Source organism: Bos indicus x Bos taurus, chromosome 23 (genome assembly GCF_003369695.1).
Source record: "Bos indicus x Bos taurus breed Angus x Brahman F1 hybrid chromosome 23, Bos_hybrid_MaternalHap_v2.0, whole genome shotgun sequence".
NCBI lineage: Eukaryota > Metazoa > Chordata > Mammalia > Artiodactyla > Bovidae > Bos > Bos indicus x Bos taurus.
The window spans coordinates 38,023,398-38,045,092 of NC_040098.1; the positions used below are offsets into that span (position 1 = coordinate 38,023,398).

The 21,695-nt window shown below is 39.9% G+C and overlaps 1 protein-coding gene across 4 annotated transcripts in view; it reads right to left on the minus strand.

The window, feature by feature from the left end:
• The window catches only part of CDKAL1 (CDK5 regulatory subunit associated protein 1 like 1), a 612,813-nt gene that overhangs the window by 188,355 nt on the left and 402,763 nt on the right, over positions 1 to 21,695 (minus strand). For all 4 annotated transcript variants that reach the window (XM_027525190.1, XM_027525191.1, XM_027525189.1 and 1 more), the window contains one exon: positions 8,456 to 8,601. In XM_027525190.1, coding sequence (XP_027380991.1) covers positions 8,456 to 8,601 — 146 coding nt within the window. The remainder of the gene's footprint in view (positions 1 to 8,455; positions 8,602 to 21,695) is intronic.

Genomic DNA, 21,695 nt, shown 5'->3' on the forward strand with positions numbered 1-21,695 from the left:
GACACGTGTACCCCAATGTTCATCGCAGCACTGTTTATAGTAGCCAGGACATGGAAGCAACCTAGATGTCCATCAGCAGATGAATGGATAAGAAAGCCATGGTACATATACACGATGGAGTATTACTCAGCCATTAAAAAGAATACATTTGAATCAGTTCTAATGAGGTGGATGAAACTGGAGCCTATTATACAGAGTGAAGTAAGCCAGAAAGAAAAACACCAATACAGTATACTAACGCAGATATATGGAATTTAGAAAGATGGTAACGATAACCCTGTATGCGAGACAGCAAAAGAGACATAGATGTATAGAACAGTCTTTTGGACTCTGTGGGAGAGGGAGAGGGTGGGATGATTTGGGGGAATGGCATGGAAACATGTATAATATAAGAAACGAATTGCCAGTCCAGGTTCGATACAGGATCCTTGGGGCTGGTGCACTGGGATGACCCGGAGGGATGGTACGGGGAGGGAGGTGGGAGAGGGGTTCAGGATGGGGAACACGTGTACACCCATGGCGGATTCATACTGATGTGTGCCAGAACCAATACAATATTGTTAAGTAATTAGCCTCCAATTAAAATAAATAAATTTAAATTAAAAAAATAATAAAATAAAAGTTGTAATACTCATCTTATTTTTAATCCATTTTAAACAAAGACTTTACACCAGTCTTTAGTTTATAGCATCAGTCCACAGAAAGCCACATCTGGACCTTCTAAAAAGGAAGGAGCATCAGCGATAAATCATGGTACAGTAGGATAGGGTACCTAGATGGGGCTTGGGTTCTCTCTCTCAGATAAGGGATGAGCTCTGTATGTAGCAAGAAGAGTGATCAAATGGGACAAACTGAGACAGAGACTACTAGCTGTTCCCCACTATCTCACTCTTATTTGCAACAGAGCTCTTCATTTACAAATGGGGACAAAGCCACTCAAAATAAAGGTTACCTTTCTTAGCCTTTCTTTCTGCCAAGTGCAGACACATGACTAGGTTCTGACCAACTGGATATAAACAAAGTAACATGTGTGACTTTCAGAAAGCATTTAAAGAGAAGGAACACATACTCTTCTTTGCCTCTCACATTCCTACAGACTAGAATGCAAATCTGATGGCTGGAGCTCAATCTTGGACCATGAGATGAAAGCTTTATCCTGCCTGCATGCCTGATATGCCAGAGACTTATAAAGACCTATTTCCTAGCTCTGGACTTCATTTACCTGACTGAAAAATAAACTACTTTCTTTATGGCCATTTTTTTTTTCTGTCACTCACAGACAAGCTGAACCATGACTTTTATATACATAAATATACGTGTTGTTTTTGTTCCAGGTATTATAGTGTTAGGCACAAAAAAGATAAATAAAAAACTGAACCATTTAATTAACATTATTAGAATCAGTTGGAAGACTGAAAAACAGTAGAAACTGAAGATCTAGTCCTATAATGAATTAAGTCACTATGGGATTTCAACAAGTCTTTTTAAGCGTGTGAACCTTGACTTCCATCCTATAGTGCAGATTGAAAACACCTATCCTACACACGTGCCGAGGTTTCTGTAACACTGTGACAGTGTGTGAGCCTTACGAAATGAAGCAGCACTCTGAAAGGAAAAATACTTACTATTGGTATATGACTTTACAGCCTCTAATGTTTACAAGAAAACACTTAGGCAGAGAAAACATACAAAGGATTGGAGGAAGATAACATCTCAGTTTCTACCAGAAATATTACATTACAATCATATTACAAAAGAAGGTGGGAAGAGGTTAGGGGTGATGAGACTTTTCTCTTAACTGGTCTAGAAGGAAAATAGCTAAATCAATAGAAAATTTAATTACCTTCAAACCAATGAATCAAGTTTGGGGTAATCCACAAGTAAAATGGTATGTACTATATGATGTCAAAATCTTCCAAATATAAATATAATACCATGTTCAAAAAGAAAAAAGTAATTGCTTTTTGACTAAGTAACTGTTCCAATGATATGCATTCATTCTCTTGAAAAAATTTAAAGGCAGCAAAGGAGAGAAGGGAGAAGAGCAGAACTTTACTACCTCTGAAAAAAATCTGACAAAAGATAAAAGTGTGAAAAAGACCCTAGGGTCTCCCCAAAATAACAATCGAGTTAAAGATATTAAAGATGATGATAAAGAGACAGAAAATATATTTGAGGAAAGTGTTTTCCCTAAGTTATTTTGGAGGTGGGTATTCAGTGAACAGAAACACATCTGGGAAGGCATCTGGAGGAAAACTTAATTACCGAATCCTTCTTGAATCACTCTTTTTTTTTTTTTTTTTTTTGCAATTTTCTTTTCTTCAAGATGGAGGTGGGAGGGGATGGAATAAAATACAAGTTTAATAATATTTTGCCTTTTATCAGATTGTGCTCCAGTATGGGCACATGAAAGGAAGAAAAAGAACTCAGCATGCTAAAAAGAGAGCATTACTTTTTTGCAGATAGATGGATAAAATAGGGCCTAGGACAGACTGGACATGGTACATCCATGACTCACTTAGAGAAATCAGCCTGCCCGGGTGACTCCGGCTTCGTGCCCTTGTGACCCTTCACTGTCTGAGTGTAGAGTGGAGAGATCAGAGGTCAGAACTTTCTCTGCAAAGCTGCCACTTCACCTCTACTTTGCTTTCGCCACTAGAAGATGCCTCTTTACCCCTGAGTGCTCACTAGTTATTGGTTATTGGCATTCTCTGGGAAATCTGAGTATAGTAAACTTAGGGGTGTGTGAATGGATATCACGGACAAAAGGGACAAGGTAAATTCTGAGATAGCAAATATCATAAAATTACAAGGCAACACAAAGATGCTATCATACGGTGTGACTTACTTTAGATCCATGCAACTTGCAAGTAAAAATAAACTGGTCATTAATTCACTCAAATTTTATTTACTGAGTAAGGGAGATGAACCCTTTAATTTTTTTTTAAGTCCACTGTGTATCTATAGGACTTCACTGGTGGCTCAGATGGTAAAACAATCCACCTGCAATAGGGGAGACCTAGGTTCAATCCCTGAGTTGGGAAGATCCTCTCAGGGAGGGTGTCATATCACATCTTCTTTTTTAGATTAATTAATTTATTTTAATTGGAGGATAATTACAATATTGTGATGGTTTCTGCCATACATCAACATGTGTTCCCCTGTCCTGAACTCCCCTCCCACCTTCCTGCCTACCCCATCTCTCTGGGTTGTCCCAGGGTACTGACTTTGGGTGCCGTGCTTCATGCATCGAACTTGCACTGGTCATCTATTTTACATATGGTAATACACATTTCAATGCTATTCTCTGAAACCATCCCACCCTTGCCTAGGAGATGGATCTTGTCTCCCATGTTTAAGGTCTACTTAACATAAACCACAAGGCCACTGGACTTTTAACAAAATAATTTGTGTAAACAGTTAGGTCTTTTAATTCATAAACAATTTCATTTCTGAAGATGCAGCTATCAATAGGACATTCTTGCTTGTTCCGTTCACACATTCATGTGTGAATCTGAGGACTAAGCAGTTGTTTTACTTAGCATCAGAACACATGATTGAGAGGAGAACTCTGCATGTTATCATTTTTTAAACATGTATGACAATATACAGTTTTCATTGGGGAGTGACGGTAAATTCAACACAGCTCAAATGGGGAAGGACTCAAAGTTTATATCTAAGGCCCCAAGGTCCTGGGAACCCTAATTACAATCTCCTCATATATCATGGTGAAAAATTCTCTCATTGAGAGGTAACTCTTTAAAATTACATGAGAAAATAAAAGTAAATAATTCAAACATTCTGCTTTCTTAAATCCCAGTATTATGTTAAAAAGACAACAGAGAAACCAGTAAAGTGACAGGGAATGAAAGTAAATTTACAAGGTATTTACTAAAAATTATTAAAACACAAATCTCTTGAAAACCCGAATTGCATCTCATGCTTTGTTCTATATAGTTTCCTTCCATATCCCTATATATCCCATCACATCTTTCAAGAAATCATCTTATTCATTTAAATAAAAACATCAAAGGACTATAGTTAATTGTCCAACTAGATTAATAAATTTGAATAGAATAATTTTAGTCAGTGTCTGCTCATGAACAGCTGTTTTAAATTAGTATATTAAGTAATTCAGACACTTTTCTTTGCAAAGGTTGCATGATTTAATAAAGTCCCATATGCCGCCACACGTGCCAACACTTCCAGCTTATCTTCAATCCAGCTGCTGTTATGATAGTAGCTGCCAACTTTCAACCAACTGAAGAGAATAATGAATCAGCTTCAAGTTGGCTCACATGTAAACTTCTACTGCTCCTAGCTAAAACACGGGCCAATTTCAACTGTAAAGAAAATTAATTAAAAAGATTTCACCTCTGCTGTTTGAGAAACATGGCACCACAAATACTGCTGAATGGGGAGTTTAAAAGCGTGCAGCTTCAGGTAAAATCCCAAAGTGTGGATTTCACTCTTAAATGCAGTAGGTTGTTTTAAAGACTGGATTTTTTGAAGAAACAGATTGGGAAATGCCTCGTCCCTAATTCATAACATGATTATTTGAGAACCCTCACACTGCTGGAGAAAAAAATGAATTAACATGACTCTTCATTTGTTAAAGGTTCATTACAGAAAAGGCTTCAGAGGAAACAGGATGCAAATAAAAAGGGCCACATTTATACAGAAGCTAAAAAGCAAAAGAAGCGAGCACCAGACCTACTATTTTAAGTGAACACCGTTGTCAAGTATTTAGTAAGAGGCACAAAATAGGGCTGCCTGGTGGCTCAGAGGTTAAAGCGTCTGCCTGCAATGTGGAAGACCTGGGTTCGATCCCTGGGTCAGGAAGATCCCCTGGAGAAGGAAATGGCAACCCATTCCAGTACTCTCACCTGGAGAATCCCACGGACGGAGGAGCCTGGTGGGCTACGGTCCACGGGGTCACAAAGAGTCGGACACGACTGAGCGACTTCACTCACTCACAAAATAGGGCAACACAGCATCTGGTCCCATCACTTCATGGCAAACAGAAGTGAAGTATTTTCCTGGGTTCCAAAATCACAGCAAACAGTGGCTGCAACCATGAAATTAAAAGATGCTTCCTTCTTGGAAGGAAAGCTATGACAAATCACGACAGCATATTAAAAAGCAAAGACATCACTTTGCTGACAAAAGGCCATATAGTGAACACTATGGTTTTTCCAGTAGTCATGTACAGATGTGAGAGTTGGATCATAAAGAAGGCTGATCGCTGAAGAATTGATGCTTTAGAACTGTGGTGCTAGAGAGGATTTGAGAGTCTCTTGGACTGCAAGGAAATCAAACCAGTCAATCAATCCTAAAGGAAATCAACCCTGAAAATTTACTGGAAGGACTGAAGCTGAAGCTGAAGCTCCAATACTTTGGCCACTGGATGCGAAGAGCTGACTCATTGGAAAAGACCCTGATGCTGGAAAAGATTGAAGGCGGGAGGAGAAGCGGGTGACAGAGGATGAGATGGTTGGATGGCATCACTGACAAAATGGACAAGAGTGTGGGCAAACTCTGGGAGACAGTGGAGGACACGGGAACCCAGTGTGCCCCAGTCCATGGGATTGCAGAGTCAGACATGACTTCCAGACTGAACGACAACACAGGAGCAACATGGTAATATCAGCCCTTCTCCTAAGAATGACAAGACTGTATTAAAGTTCAGTAAACACTGGATGAAACAACTATGTGCTGGATCAGTTGCCCAGACGAGTGTTCCACGGAAATCCATGAAATGTTGCTGTTTCCAAATGCTAGATTTTCGTAGGGAAAAATAAGCAAATGTCAGAGCTTAAAATATTTCATTTATTCCTATATGTCCATCATCACTGGAAATGATTCACTGGATAGGTGGACTTCCTTGAGAGGACAGGAAAAGTTTTCTACTAAAGAGTAAAGTTAGAGTCTGCACAAGAGTGAGCCTGTACTAGTCCAAGCAAGAAGACAAACTGGACAAAACACACAATTTTTTGGTTCTGATGAACTGTCTAAAACTAGAAATAGTACAAGACTTAATTAAAAAAAAAATTTAGATCCAAACTGGCTAGACTTGTATTTTCCAATTCCAGTGATTCACAGCACCTGAAACCGAAACTGTGGCTGGATGGGTGGGATGGGCTATCTTCTCCAGCAATCTCTAATTCCCTCTTGCAGGGACCTCTGATATTTCTAGTGCTGGAAATCCTGGAGATCCCTGGGTAGGTTCTGGAGTCTTCCAGACAGTTTGGGTAATTCTAGAAAAGCTCTGTGGATGCCTCAGAGTAATTCAGAATCCAAAGAAAGAAAAATGAGCTCAGCACTATTTTCTAATTCCTTGATGTGATCCATCTTTTGACCCCTATTTAGCTTATGGATGCTGCTGAAAGTGTTCAAGAGGCAACAGACTTAAAAGGTCCATCTTCGGAGTAGCATAAACGGCTATAACTTGTCAGGAGATTGTTGTCCAGTTAAGCAGCCACAGTAATTCCCCAAATGACTGAGTTAGCACTTGCCCAAATGGAGGCAAAGGAAGCTGTTGATTCCTTTACCTCACTGAATCACATTAATAAAACTATTTGGAAAGTGCTCTTGTCTATTTTGCACAACAGGCTACGTGTCTGCTCTCAGCAAAATCTTGTGCAAATGTATGAACCACGTGCTTATCTGCTATTGCTACCGCATTACCTGCTACTGCTCTGGTAAGCAAGAGGCAAGAAATTTCACAGGTGTAACAATTCATTTGAGGCTTCCTAGATGGGGTCGCAAAGAGTTGGACATGACTGAGCGACTGAACTGAACTGAACTGAAGGTGGCCCAGTGGTAAAGAATCCTCCTGCCAAAGCAGCAGACTCTGGTTCGATCCCTAGGTCAAGAAGATAACCTTCAAAGAAGAAATGGCAACCCACTTTAGTATTCTTGCCTAGAGAATTCCATGGACAGAGGAGCCTGACGAGCTACAGTCCTTGGGGTCTCAAAAGAGTCAGACACGACCGAGCAACTGAGCACAGCACATATCACAACAATTTATTTGTAATTCTGAAAACAAGACATTCACCAATACTGGTGTGTCCAAACTTGTCTGTACATGAGACAACTTTATGTAGAATAAGCTAGAACAGATGCAAAGGAGGGACACAGGCCAACAACAGACATCTAACATAAAAATTCTTATTCTTTAGCTTTGCCCTCCGTTCTCAAGATCAGGAAGTATTAGAGATCCATCATTATTCTGTTTTCTACTTTGAAAGTTGTATATACTTAATGATTATAATTATGAAATCCTAGAATAAGTATACTTTCCATTCACTGATTTGAATATTTGAACAATTAGCTGGATTTGCTTGAATGCAAACCAAGTGTCTTTATTTCTGGTGGTTAGGATAATCAAGAAACGCCTAGAGGTGAAAAAAAAAATTAGACACATAAAGGGAAGATGAGGAAGGAAGGAGAAAGTAAACAGAGGAAAAAGATTCGTATGTAGTCAGGATAAGTGACTAATTGAAGGTGGAAAAAATAATTGCTTACAATTTGTATAAAGCAATCATATCCACGTAGTACTTGGTACAAAGGTACATAATTATAAACAAGATGGAAATAAAGAGTTGTATTTTAATTAAGAAAAACAACAGAGGAAAAAATTATGGGAAAAAAATTATGGAAAGTAGAAAGACCCATGCCACAAATATGCCAAGATAAATGACATATTCCCCAAGGGGAGGATAGTGCCCCGGACTTGAGAACATTCCGAATGACCTTGGCCGGCACTATTTCCTGCCTTGTATAATCATAGAAGGCATTCAACCCTTGGTGATGATGAGAAGTAGGATTTTTAAGAATATAATTATAGGCTGCAAGTGTTTTCTGTGGAAGCAAAATTATCATTCATGTCTGAGATTGTGTAAATATGCCTTAATTTTGGTCAATGGCAATTTGAACTTTAAAAAAACAGAATCTCAAAACCTCCTTATAAAGCTCCATTCTTCAAGAAAACTACAGGGGTAAGTGTGTAAAAGCAAAGATGTTCCCAGATACTCTTCCAAAAATGCTATTTCGTAGAAAATTATCTCTTTTGTAGTGACATGATTTGACCTATCTCCATGTCAGAAACAGTTGACAGCTTCAAAAAGCCACATGAAAGGAGATGTAAGCAGAGCAAAGCTAAAGCAGTTTTCATCTACTAGGTCAGGTACAGAGATGATCACAATGCACATTACCTTAGGAAGACTGGCAACCCTACACAAATTAATGGTGTGTGATGCACAGATGGAAGGTGGATAAAACTGAGAGGAAAGAAGAAACCACATCAAGGGTGTCTAAGGAAAACTCAAGGCTTTGAAAGCTTCAAAAGCCTCACCTCTCTGGCCTTTAATTGTGGCTACCACAAGTGCATTTTTGCCACATGCTTTTAAAAGAAAAAAGAAACGGTGATTTTCTTAAGTGCTAACAGACTTACTTGTCTTTCAGAAAATCCACCACTCTTTTGAAGTCAGCCACGCAGTATTCTCTTTTCATTTCCATGAGCACAGTGTCAGAGGCAGACTGAACTGGTATGTGCAGAAAAGCATAGACTCGGGGGTGATGAAGGATTTTTGCCATTTCCTTGGGAAAGATGGAAGGAGAAAACATTAATCATTTTAACAAATCAGATCAACTCTCACAAGTGCAAGTGAATAAACATAACTAAAAACAGACCAATCCTCTAGGCTCCTCAAGTGAAGGCCACTGACTACACTCTAGGATGACATCTGGGAATTTAACATGACTTCCCGAGGATTTAACAGAAAAGCTACTTCCTCATGGTCATTGCCTCTCTTAGGTGACGAAACAGAGATAAACTCATGTAAATCCTAGAGACTAAAAAGATTTCTGAGTTCTTCAAAATAAGCACCACTCATCCCTTGCCTCAAGGCAATGTTATATTCTGGCCTGTTACATTAGCAGCAGAAACAGCAATATTTAAGGCAAACAGTTGAAGCTGTAGAATCTTGAGTACTTGAATAAAGTTCCCAAATTTACAGAAAGTCAATACTTTTTTTTTAATACTAAAGCAGAAAAAGAAATCTGTGACTCACTTGTTTCTTTTTCAGATAGTTAGCAAACACTTATTTTTGAGCATGCAAAAGGCACAGTATCAGACAACGAAGCCAATCAGTTCACCTCTGGTCACCTACTGGTATCTACCTATAAGCTGCTGCTGCTGCTAAGTCACTTCAGTCGTGTCCGACTCTGCGACCCCAGAGATGGCAGCCCACCAGGCTTCCCCGTCCCTGGGATTCTCCAGGCAAGAACACTGGAGTGGGTTGCCATCTCCTTCTCCAATGCATGAAAGTGAAAAGTGAAAGTGAAGTCGCTCAGTCGTGTCCGACTCTAGTGACCCCATGGACTGCAGCCTACCAGGCTCCTCCGTCCATGGGATTTTCTAGGCATAAGTACTGGAGTGGGGTCCCATTGCCTTCTCCACCTATAAGCTGCAGAGTTTCAAAGAGGAGAAAGAAGGGAAGAGCAGGAAGAAAAATCTGTCTGGTAAAGTTAAAGAGAGCAGGTCTGAGTGAAATAATTAGGAAATACATAGATTGTTCTAAATTCCTCCAAGGATATGAAATGGACAGGAAAAAGAATGGTAAAAGGAAAACTGAGGTAAGGAAACCATTTATGTGAGCAGTAAGAAAAATGTGCCGAACTATGGCCCATCAGTGGTGGGGGAGGGGAGGGGGGGAAAGAGGGAGTTGAGGGACAGGGTGGACACTAAGCGTCCGAAAGAGGTAACAGTGTCAAGAAAGGAACTGCTCTTCAGTACCTTGCATGTGTCCAGTGATTTTACTTTTCAAAGTACTATACTGTACTCTCACATCTGCTATCTAATTTTATCATTAGAAAAGCATTTTGAGGGATCTTGTGGACTCAAAGAGCCACCTAATTCCATAGAGGTGACCGCCTCTTTGCTATTCAGGGCTCAGTCATGTATACTTATCACCCGTGACCTTTGTCCCTTCCTTTTCTTTGCATTGACTATGAATACTAGTATTTTGACCAAAGTGGAAGAAAAGAATGACAAACTCAAGCTCCTTATTTGCTTCAGAGCAGCTTAGTTGGTTTAAAAAAAATCCTTCTGATTAAGAAATTCAAATAACCAAATGATATTACTCATGGATGTCCTTTATCGACCTTCTCTTGCAGGAATTAATTGGGATATGCGACCGAGCGACTAACACACACAGACACACTGTGTTAAACACAGATCACTCAACTGGGACTGAAGTTCAAGGATTGATTTGGCAGCAAACGACTGGCTAACACATGACCTGAAGTTCTCCTTCACAGAATTGGCATTTCTTGGCTGCGTATTTAGTCAGAAGGCTCTTCACCTCCTTACTCAAGACTACTATGTATAAGGCTTTGGGAGGCAGGCCTGAACATTCATCATCACTACCGACTTTGAGTAAATACACTGGCCTCCTGCTATGACTCTCCATCTTTCAGGTTTTTTACACCTGAGCATCACCATTCTTGAACAGTGTGAGAAAAACAATTATACAAAAATCTCTGTTTTCTAAAGGGGCAGGACTCAGCTTTAGCTAACCTGCAACATACATACTGTGGCAAAAAAAAATGACACCTTTACAAGTAACACAATTTGTGAATTGAAATTCTACTTTCAATCTCTGTGCACTGGTTTTCTTATCTGAAGAATGAAGACAGTGGTAATTCCCACCTCATAGGGTTACTGGGCTACGGTAAGAATAAGACAACCCAGTAAAGTGCTTATGTGTTAGCATTTAAGACATAAATTATCTAACATGCTTCGTCTTTGGAGAATGTTTAAAATTCATACTAACACATTTTCATACACGTTAATGAAAGCATCAATAGACAGAATTGCTTTTCAACAAGGTAGCTTCCTTAACTAGTAAGTGAAGGAGTGATAACTTGTACTGATTCACAAAAAATAAATTTGGAAGGGGTTCCCAGTGAACATGACCTGGGGGCCAGAAGGGGTGCAGTCTCTATTGGAAACACTCAGGGTGGCCCTTCTACTATAAACAGGATATTTCACTAGATGAAACATCACCCTATTATAGTATGACAATTTTCAAATTACAATGTTAATAGAAAACAAGCAGGATAAATTTGGTGGGTTTTCCCCCCTTTGGCTCTCAAAGTAAGATTTCCCAACAGTAATTATCTCCAGCTTCATACTACAGACTTTGCAACTTCATAAAAGTAGGTACCAAAACACAAAAATAAGCTCACCCCTTGCATAAAGTCTGTACTTCTTTCACTAGAAGAACCACAACTTAACGTATATTAACATAACCCAACGGAGAAAGCAATGGCACCCCACTCCAGTACTCTTGCCTGGAAAATCCCATGGACAGAGGAGCCTGGTAGGCTGCAGTCCATGGGGTCGCTAAGAGTCAGACACGACTGAGCGACTTCACTTTCACTTTTCACTTTCATGCATTGGAGAAGGAAATGGCAACCCACTCCAGTGTTCTTGCCTGGAGAATCCCAGGGACGGGGAAGTCTGGTGGGCTGCCTATGGGGTCGCACAGTCGGACACGACTGAAGCGACTTAGCAGCAGCAGCAGCAACATAACCCAAAGAGACAAAGTAGATATTTTTTGTATTGCTTTCCCTTCTATCCCTCTTCTCACTTAACACTGTTGGTTACATATAACCTCCAATACTCTGGCCACCTGATGCGAAGAGACGACTCATTGGAAAAGACCCTGATGCTGGGAAAGATTGAGGGTAGGAGGAGAAGGGGACGACAGTGGATGAGATGGTTGGATGGCATCATCAACTCAATGGACATGAGTTTGAGCAAACTCCAGGAGACAGTGAAGGACAAGGAAGCCTTGTGTGCTACAGTCCATCGGGTCACAAAGAATTGGACACAACTGAGTGACTGAACAACAAATGAATAACCTTTGGGCTACTTCCCCTTTCAAAATTCTTCTCTATTTTTAAGGTTTAGTTTGGAGTTCCAGATTCTCTGGTATAAGGGATGACTTTTTATTCTGTGATGCCTCAGCAATCTGTTCCCGCTATCACCAACATATTTCCTTAAATCTACCATGCAACGTGGCCATGCATCTCCTAAACAGGTCTCCAAGGATAGTACTCATGTCTTACTCCATTCTCTGGATTCTACAATGACTAGGACTATGCCAAGTACACACCACCAAACATATAAACAGAGATTTAAGTCAAAACCACATCCACATACAACGAGAAAGATTTAAAATATAATTGCTATTTGACAGTAAAACAAACTTTCCATTAGTTCCACTTGGCTAAAGCAGGTAGATAAGCACATATTCAGGCAGGTATACAAGCAGATAATTGGCCTGCCTTAACTGTAGAACTTTGGCCACCTGATACAAGCAGTCGAGTCACTGGAAAAGACCCTGAGGCTGGGAAAGATTGAAGGCAAAAGGAGAAGAGGGCGGCAGAGGATTAGAGGAGACTGTGAGGGACAGGGAGTCCCTGCCTGCTACAGTCCACAGGTCGCAGAGTCAGACACAACCTAGCAACTGAACAGCAACAAACAATTTTAGAAGCCAAGATCAGATACTTTCTAGGTAGCCCCACCATGGGTTATAGCTCTAAAAATCTGCTGGAGCTTTGGATTAAAATCACAATGTATACTCTTATGGAAGTAATTTACAAATGTGTGCTCAAGAACAGCAGTCAAGAGCAACCCTAAGCTCTGAGGTGGGTAACAGAGACTGAAAGCAAGTGACATCACTCTGCCGACAAAGGTCTGTACATTCAAGGCTATGGTCTCCCCAGTGGTCACGTATGGTTGTGAGAGCTGGACTATAAAGGCAGAACGCCTCCAAACTGTGGCGCTGGAGAAGACTTCTGAAAGTCCCTTGGAGAGCAAGATCAAATCAGTCAATCTTAAGGGAGATCAACCCTGAATATGCACTGGAAGGACTGATGCTGAGGCTGAAGCTCCAGTACTCGGGTCATCTGATGCAAACAGATGATTCATTGGAAAAGTCCCTGATGCTGGGAAAGACTGAGGGCAGAGGAAGAAGAGGGCATCAGAAGATGAGAAGGTTAAATGGCATCACCAACTCAATGGACATGAATTTGGGCAAACTCCAGAGATGGTGAAGGACAGTGAGGCCTGGCGTGCTGCAGTTCATGGAATCACAAAGAGTGGGACACGACTGGGTGACTGAACAACAACAACCAAACAGGCAAGTGTGTGTGCAGGCATGTGCGCACACAGGTGTGTGTGCACATGCCTGTGTGTGTTTTGAGGAGCCCTTGTAGCAACTAGCATAGAAACAGTATCTGCTACTGCTACTGCTACTGCTAAGTCCCTTCAGTCCTGTCTGACTCTGTGCGACCCCATGGACGGCAGCACACTAGGCTGCCCCGTCCCTGGGATTCTCCAGGCAAGAACACTGGAGTGGGTTGCCATTTCCTTCTCCAATGTGTGAAAGTGAAAAGTGAAAGTGAAGTCGCTCAGTCGTGTCCGACTCTTAGCGACCCCATGGACTGCAGCCCACCAGGCTCCTCCATCCGTGGGATTTTCCAGGCAAGAGTACTGGAGTGGGGTGCCATTGCCTTCTCCGAGAAACAGTATCTATTAATATTTTAATACCAGTTCATTTTTAATGTAAGGGTTGAAGTATCAAGGCTGCTTAAAATATAAATGTTGACTACTTTGTAGGTAAGGACCAGAATGCCTAACAGATCAAGAAAATAGTATTTCTATCTGTTGTTTTCATATGGAGTTTTCCTATTACAAGCTGGTAATCATCTCAGTGTTTGTGATTTTTTAATGAACTTAAAAAGCAAAGAAAAAAAAAGAATGAAAACAGGTTTAATTTTGAAAAGTTATGTATATATGGTATATTTTTAAAAGCAATGTTAAGTCTCACTTTTACTGCCCTGCAATTACCATATCAGTCATCATTTTCCACCTGGTATTGACTATATATACACTAGGAGCCAGCACAGTCGCTCAGTGTGTAGGAGTGTGTAATACACATTAATACTTGCATTCAGACGTCCCTGCAACTCACTCACAGTGAAAGCCCTCTCAGATTATAACTCTGTTGGCAAGTATATGCATACTTACAATGCAAAATTTAACACTGCTATTTTTTTTTAGCTAACCTAAGATACCTGAGCTAATCTAAGAAGCAAGCATACATAATATACATAAACTAACCTAAGAATACGCTAAAAAAAAAAAAAAGGTAAGAAACTATGCCATTTACCCTTAGGAATTTAAAAATAGCTTATTTGATATATAAATACATAGCATACCACTCACTCATAAAAAGTAAGCAATTATTAATAAATGTTTTTTAGCATATTCACAGGATGGTGAAGTGTGCCTGGAAAATTCTTATCACTCAAAAGTAAACTTCACCCAGCAATCCCACTCCTAGATATACACCCCGAGGAAACCAAAATTGGAAACAACACATGTATCCCATCATTCATTGCAGCACTATTTACAATAGCTAGAACACAGAAGCAACCTAGATGCCCACAGACAGATGAGTGGATAAAGAAGTTGTGGTACATATACACAATGGAAAATTACTCAGCCATAAAAAAACACATTTGAGTCAGTTCTAATGAGGTGGATGAACCTAGAGCCTATAATACACAGTGAAGTAAGTCAGAAAGAGAAAGATAAATATCATATACTAACACATATACATGGAATCCAGAAAAATGGTACTGAAGAACTTATTTGCATGGCAGCAATGGAGAAACAGACATAGAGAACAGACTTATGGACATGGGGAGAGGGGAGGAGAGCGTGAGATGTATGGAGAGAGTAACGTGGAAACCTATATTACCATATGTAAAATAGATAGCCAACGGGAATTTGCTGTATGACTAAGGAAACTCAAACAGGGGCTCTGTATCAACCCAGAGGGGTGGAATGGGGAGCGAGATGGGAGGGAGGTTCAAGAGGGAGGGGACATATGTATACCTATAGCTGATTCATGTTGAGGTTTGACAGAAAACAACAAAATTCTGTAAAGCAATTATCCTTTGATTAAAAAAACAAATAAATTTAAAATATAAGTAAACTCCATTTGGGGTGGAACTTTCTGTGGCCCATAAAACTACATTTCTCTGTCCTGTGTTCTAGTTTTGTAACTGATATACATTTTCATTCCAATATGTATTGAAAAGTGGTTAAGAGAAAGGACTCAGCAGTCTGGACAGGCTTAGGCTCTAAATCTAGTTATTCTATTTACTGTTCTTCACTGCAGACACATTATTTAAATGTTTCTGAATGTTTGTTTTCTTCATTCATAAAATGACAGTGTATCAGTAGGATGCATCAGGTGATACTGTATATAATCTCAAAACTCTTGGTGGCTTATAACAACAAAAATGTAACTCTTCCTCACATTACAGGAATGTCATGGATTGGTTGAAGCTTTGCTTAAGTCGCTTTCACTTGCAAATTTAAAATGTGGAAGAGGGGGAAGCAAAGAGAGACATAGAATCATCAACTTGAACCATATGCCCAGAAATTGTGCCTGTCACTTCTGCATGCATTTCACTGGCCACTGTAGGTCTCACAGCTACTCTCAGGTTTAATAGGCAGAGATTCTAACACGGAGGAGGGAGAGGCAGAGATTCCCATCACGGAGAGGGAAACCAGAATGTCTGGTAAGCAATGATACAATCTACCAGAGAAATAATAAAAAATACCTACACCGAAGAGGGAGGGGTCAGATGAGATATCCATAAAGTACTCAGTGGAGTGCCTTACACACGTGAGCGTGCCTTCATCAAAGGAGGCTGTTGTGTGTTCACATGTTTAGAAAACGCAAAGGAGGTTACTGCCTTCTTTGCATCCCTATCCGAGAGACACAGCTTGCTGTTTAATAAACACTTGTTTTGCTGCATCATTTTATATACCAAGCATCCGTAACTAGAGCAGAGTAATCACCAGAACATACTTTCCACTCTGTTCCATGTGACACATGAAACAAAAGTTATCTGAAATTAGCATCATTGGGGATAATGAGATCATAAATAAAGGAGAGCTGAATATTTCTAGATAGATGTTTAACATCTGCCTTCTGACTGGATTCTTTAATTGGGGATTCCAGGGTGGAACCCACCAGTCAATGCTAATTATTTATTTACTTCATATTAAAGAGAAGCCAACTGAATTGTCTGAGTTGAATGCTCAGTCTAACTAGGTTGAATGTATCAATACTATCCCCATTAAATTGATCAGGTATTGATTTGTTCTTTTAGTGTTTGGTAGACATGGTCTTTTTTTAAGGGAAAAATATATATACTTTTTAAAGTGTATACACACACACACACACACACACACGTATATATATATATGTGTGTGTGTATATATATATATATTTGTTTTTTACCATATACTTGTTCATGTTATACAGTGTTTGAATCACAACAGATTTTGTTGTTAGTTTTCTTCTGTTTTATCTTATTTTAAAATTAGTACAGTAAACCTGACTTTTTTCCTATGTGTTCAGTTTCATGAATTTTAGTATATGTGTAGGTTTATGCAACAATCACCACAATCCAGATATAAGAGCTCTCTTTTGATTTCTTGGCCTTAGCAGAGTAGAATAATTGAAAAATAACACAAGCCATTGATAATATCAGTTGAAAATAAATGTGTGTATAAGTACAACTCTTAGTGTTTTGACATTTAGTATTAACATATATTATCATCTTCATAATGTAAAGTCTGATTGTTGACTCTGACACTGAACTGAGAATGACACTGAGGTGAAGCAGTAATGGTAATTGGGCACTAAAGTCCTTTTACCATTTCTATGAAAGCTAATTAGGACAGACATTTTGTCTTCACTTATTTTAATGCAAATACTGAAAATGTTAACTCTGCAGTTTAGAAGTGAATTTCCTATTATAATTAAGTTATAGACAAAGTGTAAATTAGAATCTGTTCACAATATCGACTCCTTTTCATTTGGGATATAAGGATGGGAAATGTTCTCTTTTTATGCTCCCTAGTTCACTTTCTAATGCTATTAATGATAATTTATCTTTGGATGGCTGAGAAGAAGTTTGAATGTGGATGTGCTAAGTTGTCTCAGTCGTGTCCAACTCTCTGCGACTCCATGGATTGTAGCTCGCCAGGCCCCTCTGTCCATGGGCTTCTCCAGGTAAAAATACTAGAGTCAGTTGCCATGCCCTCCTCCAGGGGATCCTCCCGACCCAGGGATGGAACCCGAGTCCCCTAAAGCTCCTGCACTGAAGGCAGATCTCTACCACTGAGCCCCAGGAATCAGTGTAGATGCAGGGAAATGACTTAGTGGCTGATACAGTGTCATTACCGAAGGAATGCGTGAAATACAACTCTGGTCTTATTTTACCTTGACCTATATGACTTTAAGAGTGTTGAAGGTGACTCCGGAAATAGGATCTCCTAGAACACAGGCACGGATTTTGTCTTTAATGCAAAACTGCAAAGAGTTAACATTTTCAGTGTATGCATTAAAATAAGTGAAGACAAATGTCTGTCCCAATCAGACATTTTACCTTTACCTAGAAACCTTTGTAGGACTTACTCCAAAATAGCCATGTTGATTATTCAACTGAATCATTCCATCATCCATTCATTCAACTATACATTAATTTTTTAAGTGCCAGGAAGCAAGGAAATGAGGAGATACAGAAAAACACAGTATGCTCTTGGGGTATGAGCATGGATGGTAAAATTGTAGGACAGAAGAGCTAAATGAAGTCTGTACAGAGTGCTCTGGCGGTGAGAATAAAACTACCCAAAAAAGAGATATTTAAAACGACATAATACTGCTGCAACAGGGATGAACTTTGCAAACATTATGTTAAGTGAAATCAGCCAGACCAAAATGAAAAATATTGCATGAGCTCACTTACATGCTGCTGCTACTGCTAAGTCACTTCAATTGTGTCTAAGTCTGTGCGACCCCATAGACGGCAGGAAGCCCACTAGGCTCCCCCCGTCCCTGGGATTCTCCAGGCAAGAACACTGGAGTGGGTTGCCATTTCCTTCTCCAATGCATGAAAGTGAAAAGTGAAAGTGAAGTTTACATGAGGTACCTACAATAGGCACACTCAAGAGAGACAAGGGGGAGAGAGGTACAGGGAGTGTATTGTTTAATGGGCACAGAATTTCAGTTTAGGAAAAGGAAAGGTTCCAGAGATGGACTGTGGTTATGGGTACAAAATACTGTGAATGTACTTAATGTCAGTGAACTGTACACTCAAAAACAGTCAACAGGTATAACAACACATAAGATACAAGGCGGTATATCTTATAAAGTGATCCAGTGACCTGTCATATCAGTTCTGCTTTTTTAAATCTAATAATATCAATTCTATCTTTAAAAGTACATTTGGGAAAAGTAATAAGTACTCTTGGAGACCACTTAATGATTCTCTACCTATTTACTCTTTTATCAAATACACTGACTGTAAAATTATTTGTTGAAATTAGAAAAAGAATTGTTTGAGGGTTGGACTCATAGATTTTACAGGCTAAACATGTTACTCCTAAAATAAAGATGTACATGGTAATTAGTGAACATAATGAAAAAAAACATTATTCTGTTTTAAAAAATGAATGTCTTTATTTTATACAAAGGTAATAGATACTCGTTTTTAAGGTTTTGGAAAAACAGAAAAAACAGAGAAAAACAAATCATAGTTAAAGCAATGTTGTTACTATCATCATGAAACAATTATAAAATTATACTTGATACGATCTAGTAGGCTTGCTGCTGCTGCTGCTGCTGCTAACTCACTTCAGTCAGGTCCGACTCTAAGCCACCCCATAGACGGCAGCCCACGAGGCTCCCCGGTCCCTGGGATTCTCCAGGCAAGAAGACTGGAGTGGGTTGCCATTTCCTTCTCCAATGCATGAAAGTGAAAAGTAAAAGTGAAGTCGCTCAGTCATGTCCCACTTTTAGCAACCCCATGGACTGCAGCCTACCAGGCTCCTCCGCCCATGGGATTTTCCAGGCAAGAGTGCTGGAGTGGGTTGCCAGTGCTTAGAAAATCTAAAATGATTTTCAAAGACCAAATATCAAGTTAATAATATTTCTTGATAATGTATCATTCTGTGAGAGCTCTATTTCTTCAGAAATGAAAGAAGCAAAACTTTCTTCTAAGCAGGGTCCAAATCACCCAGATTCTTATATTCAAGGGACCCCTAATGCTCCCACATTAGTATAGCAGGAGAGAGAAACTGGAATATGAAAACAATAAACGAAGGAGAATCAGAGATAAGAATCAGCAAAACAGCTCAGAATCATTCCTGAAGAAGCTGTTACCATTCGAGCGGTGTTGTCCCTGGTGTTATGATCAGAGAGTACGAAAAAAACAGACATGGAAGAAATTTATTTGTTTGAAAAGAAGACAAAAATGAGAATGAAAGCAGAAGGAGAAGAGGGAGGGGCAATTCTTTCCCCACTCTCAAATTTATTGTAAGGGAATTCTTGCCTGGAGAATCCCACTGACAGAGTAGCCTGGCAGGCTATAGTCCATGGGATCCCAAAGAATTGGATAAGACTGAAGCCAATTAGCACAAGGGAATTTCAGGGGAGGGGGGGGGAAGGACCATAAGCAGTCATTTAATTGGAATGATTATTAGAGGAAAGGAGAAAGATCTCAGCAGTTTCTGAATCACGTACCATTAAGTGGTACAGTAGTAGTAAAAGTGAAAGTTGCTCAGTCATGTCCAACTCTTTTTGATCCCATGGAAAGAGGCTGCTCTGTCCATGGAATGCCAGGCTCCTCTGTTCATGGAATTCTCCAGGCCAGGATCCTGGAGTGGGTAGCCTTTCCCTTCTCCAGGGGATCTTCGCAACCCAGGGATTGAACCCAAGTCTCACGCATTGCTGGCAGATACTTTACCATCTGAGCCACCAGGGAAGCCCAACAGTAGTAGCTGTCATAGTAATAACAACAATGATGACAGATAGCCTCCTTAGGTGCCAGGGGATACCATTTGCTGATTCACGCTGAAACCTGCAGAGCTGGGGGGCAGGGGCTTTCAGGGGAGTGCCTCCCCCAAGTTCCAAAGAGCAGACTCAAGTCTAATTATCCAAGTTAGAAAACGCAGACACAAAGAAAAAGTAGTGTAGCAAGAAAAGCACTAAAAGCTGAAGCAATAGTTTAGGGATAAAAGAGAGTCCAAGTTCCTCCTCAAGGGATATACATAACAATCTGACACACACCTTTGAAATGTTCTACAGAAACTAAGACCCACACCCAGGTGGAAATGGCAATTACATACTGACCACAAGCTCTAGACTTCTGACTGTGGTACAGTCCCAGGTCTGTGAACCATAGGTGGATGATTAAGATTTCCAGAACATCACCCTGTTACCTCACCACCAAGAGATCACAGGGAAGTCCATGAGCTGCAACCCTCACCCCAAATTCTGTCTTTAAAAATCCTTCCCTGAAAGTCATCAGGAACCTCAGGTCTTTGGAGTGGGAGGAGCCCATTCTCCTTACAAGGCACCCTGCAATGAACGCTATACTTTCCTTCGTACAACTTAGTGCCAGCAGACTGGCTTTGGTGAGTCATGAAAGCAGACCCAAGTTTACTGTGATAACAACACTCATTATCTCATTTAAATTTCTGCACAAACCTAGAAAGTAGTTTCACTGAATCTAAGACTCAGGGAAGTTAAAACCTTGTTTAAGGTCAATGGTACAGCTGTAGTGTAAACACAGTCACCCTGACTAAAGTTACAATAGACCAACTCTCAAATATGCCTCTTTCACATATACATTATTTTGAGCTAAAGGTGACTGAGAACCAGCAGACCCAGGAAAAGCTCAAAAAATGGCACCTTCCTTTTCCTTTGGTAAAAGGAATTTCTACATATAAAATTTCCATTTTTAAAGGTAGAAATTTTGGGGAAAAAAAGATGTAAACATGGAAATTCCACACTGAGAACAAAATTTTAACAATTCCTATCAACAGTGGTGACAGAAGACTCTCGAGAGTCCCTTGACAGCAAGGAGATCAAACCAGTCAATCCTAAAGGAAATCAGCCTGGAATATTCATTGGAAGGACTGATACTGAGGCTGAAGCTTCAATACCTTGGCTGAAGCTCCAATACTCTGGCCACCTGATGCAAAGAGCCAACTCACTGGAAAAGACCCTGATGCTGGGAAAGATGGAAGGCAAAAGAAGGGGCTGGCAGAGGATAAAATGGTTAGATAGTATCACTGACTCAACAGATATGAATCTGAGCAAATTCCAGGAGACGGTGAAGGACAGGGAAGCCTGGCGTGCTGCAGTCCACGGGGTCACAAAGAGTCAGACATGACTGAGTGAATGAAAAACAACAACAAATCAATGGTGAAGACAAGACTTAAATATGCATAAGAAACCTTTCTAAACAATCCCTGTTCACTATACATTTCTTAGTCACTTTCCCATAACTAGTTTTCTACACCCCAAAGCTACAAATACATTTTCTTTAATTTTAGCATAAGATGGTAAGTAAACCCAAGTTCTAAACACCCTTTAGGGTTACTGACTACTGGGTGCTTCCATGCACATAGGCAGGAAGCACATGTCAATAACCTTTTTTCTATTACTAATCTATCTTTGGCTAGTCTAACTTACAGAAACCACCTGGAGATCCTTAGATAGGTAGAGGAAAAGATTTTTTACTCTCCT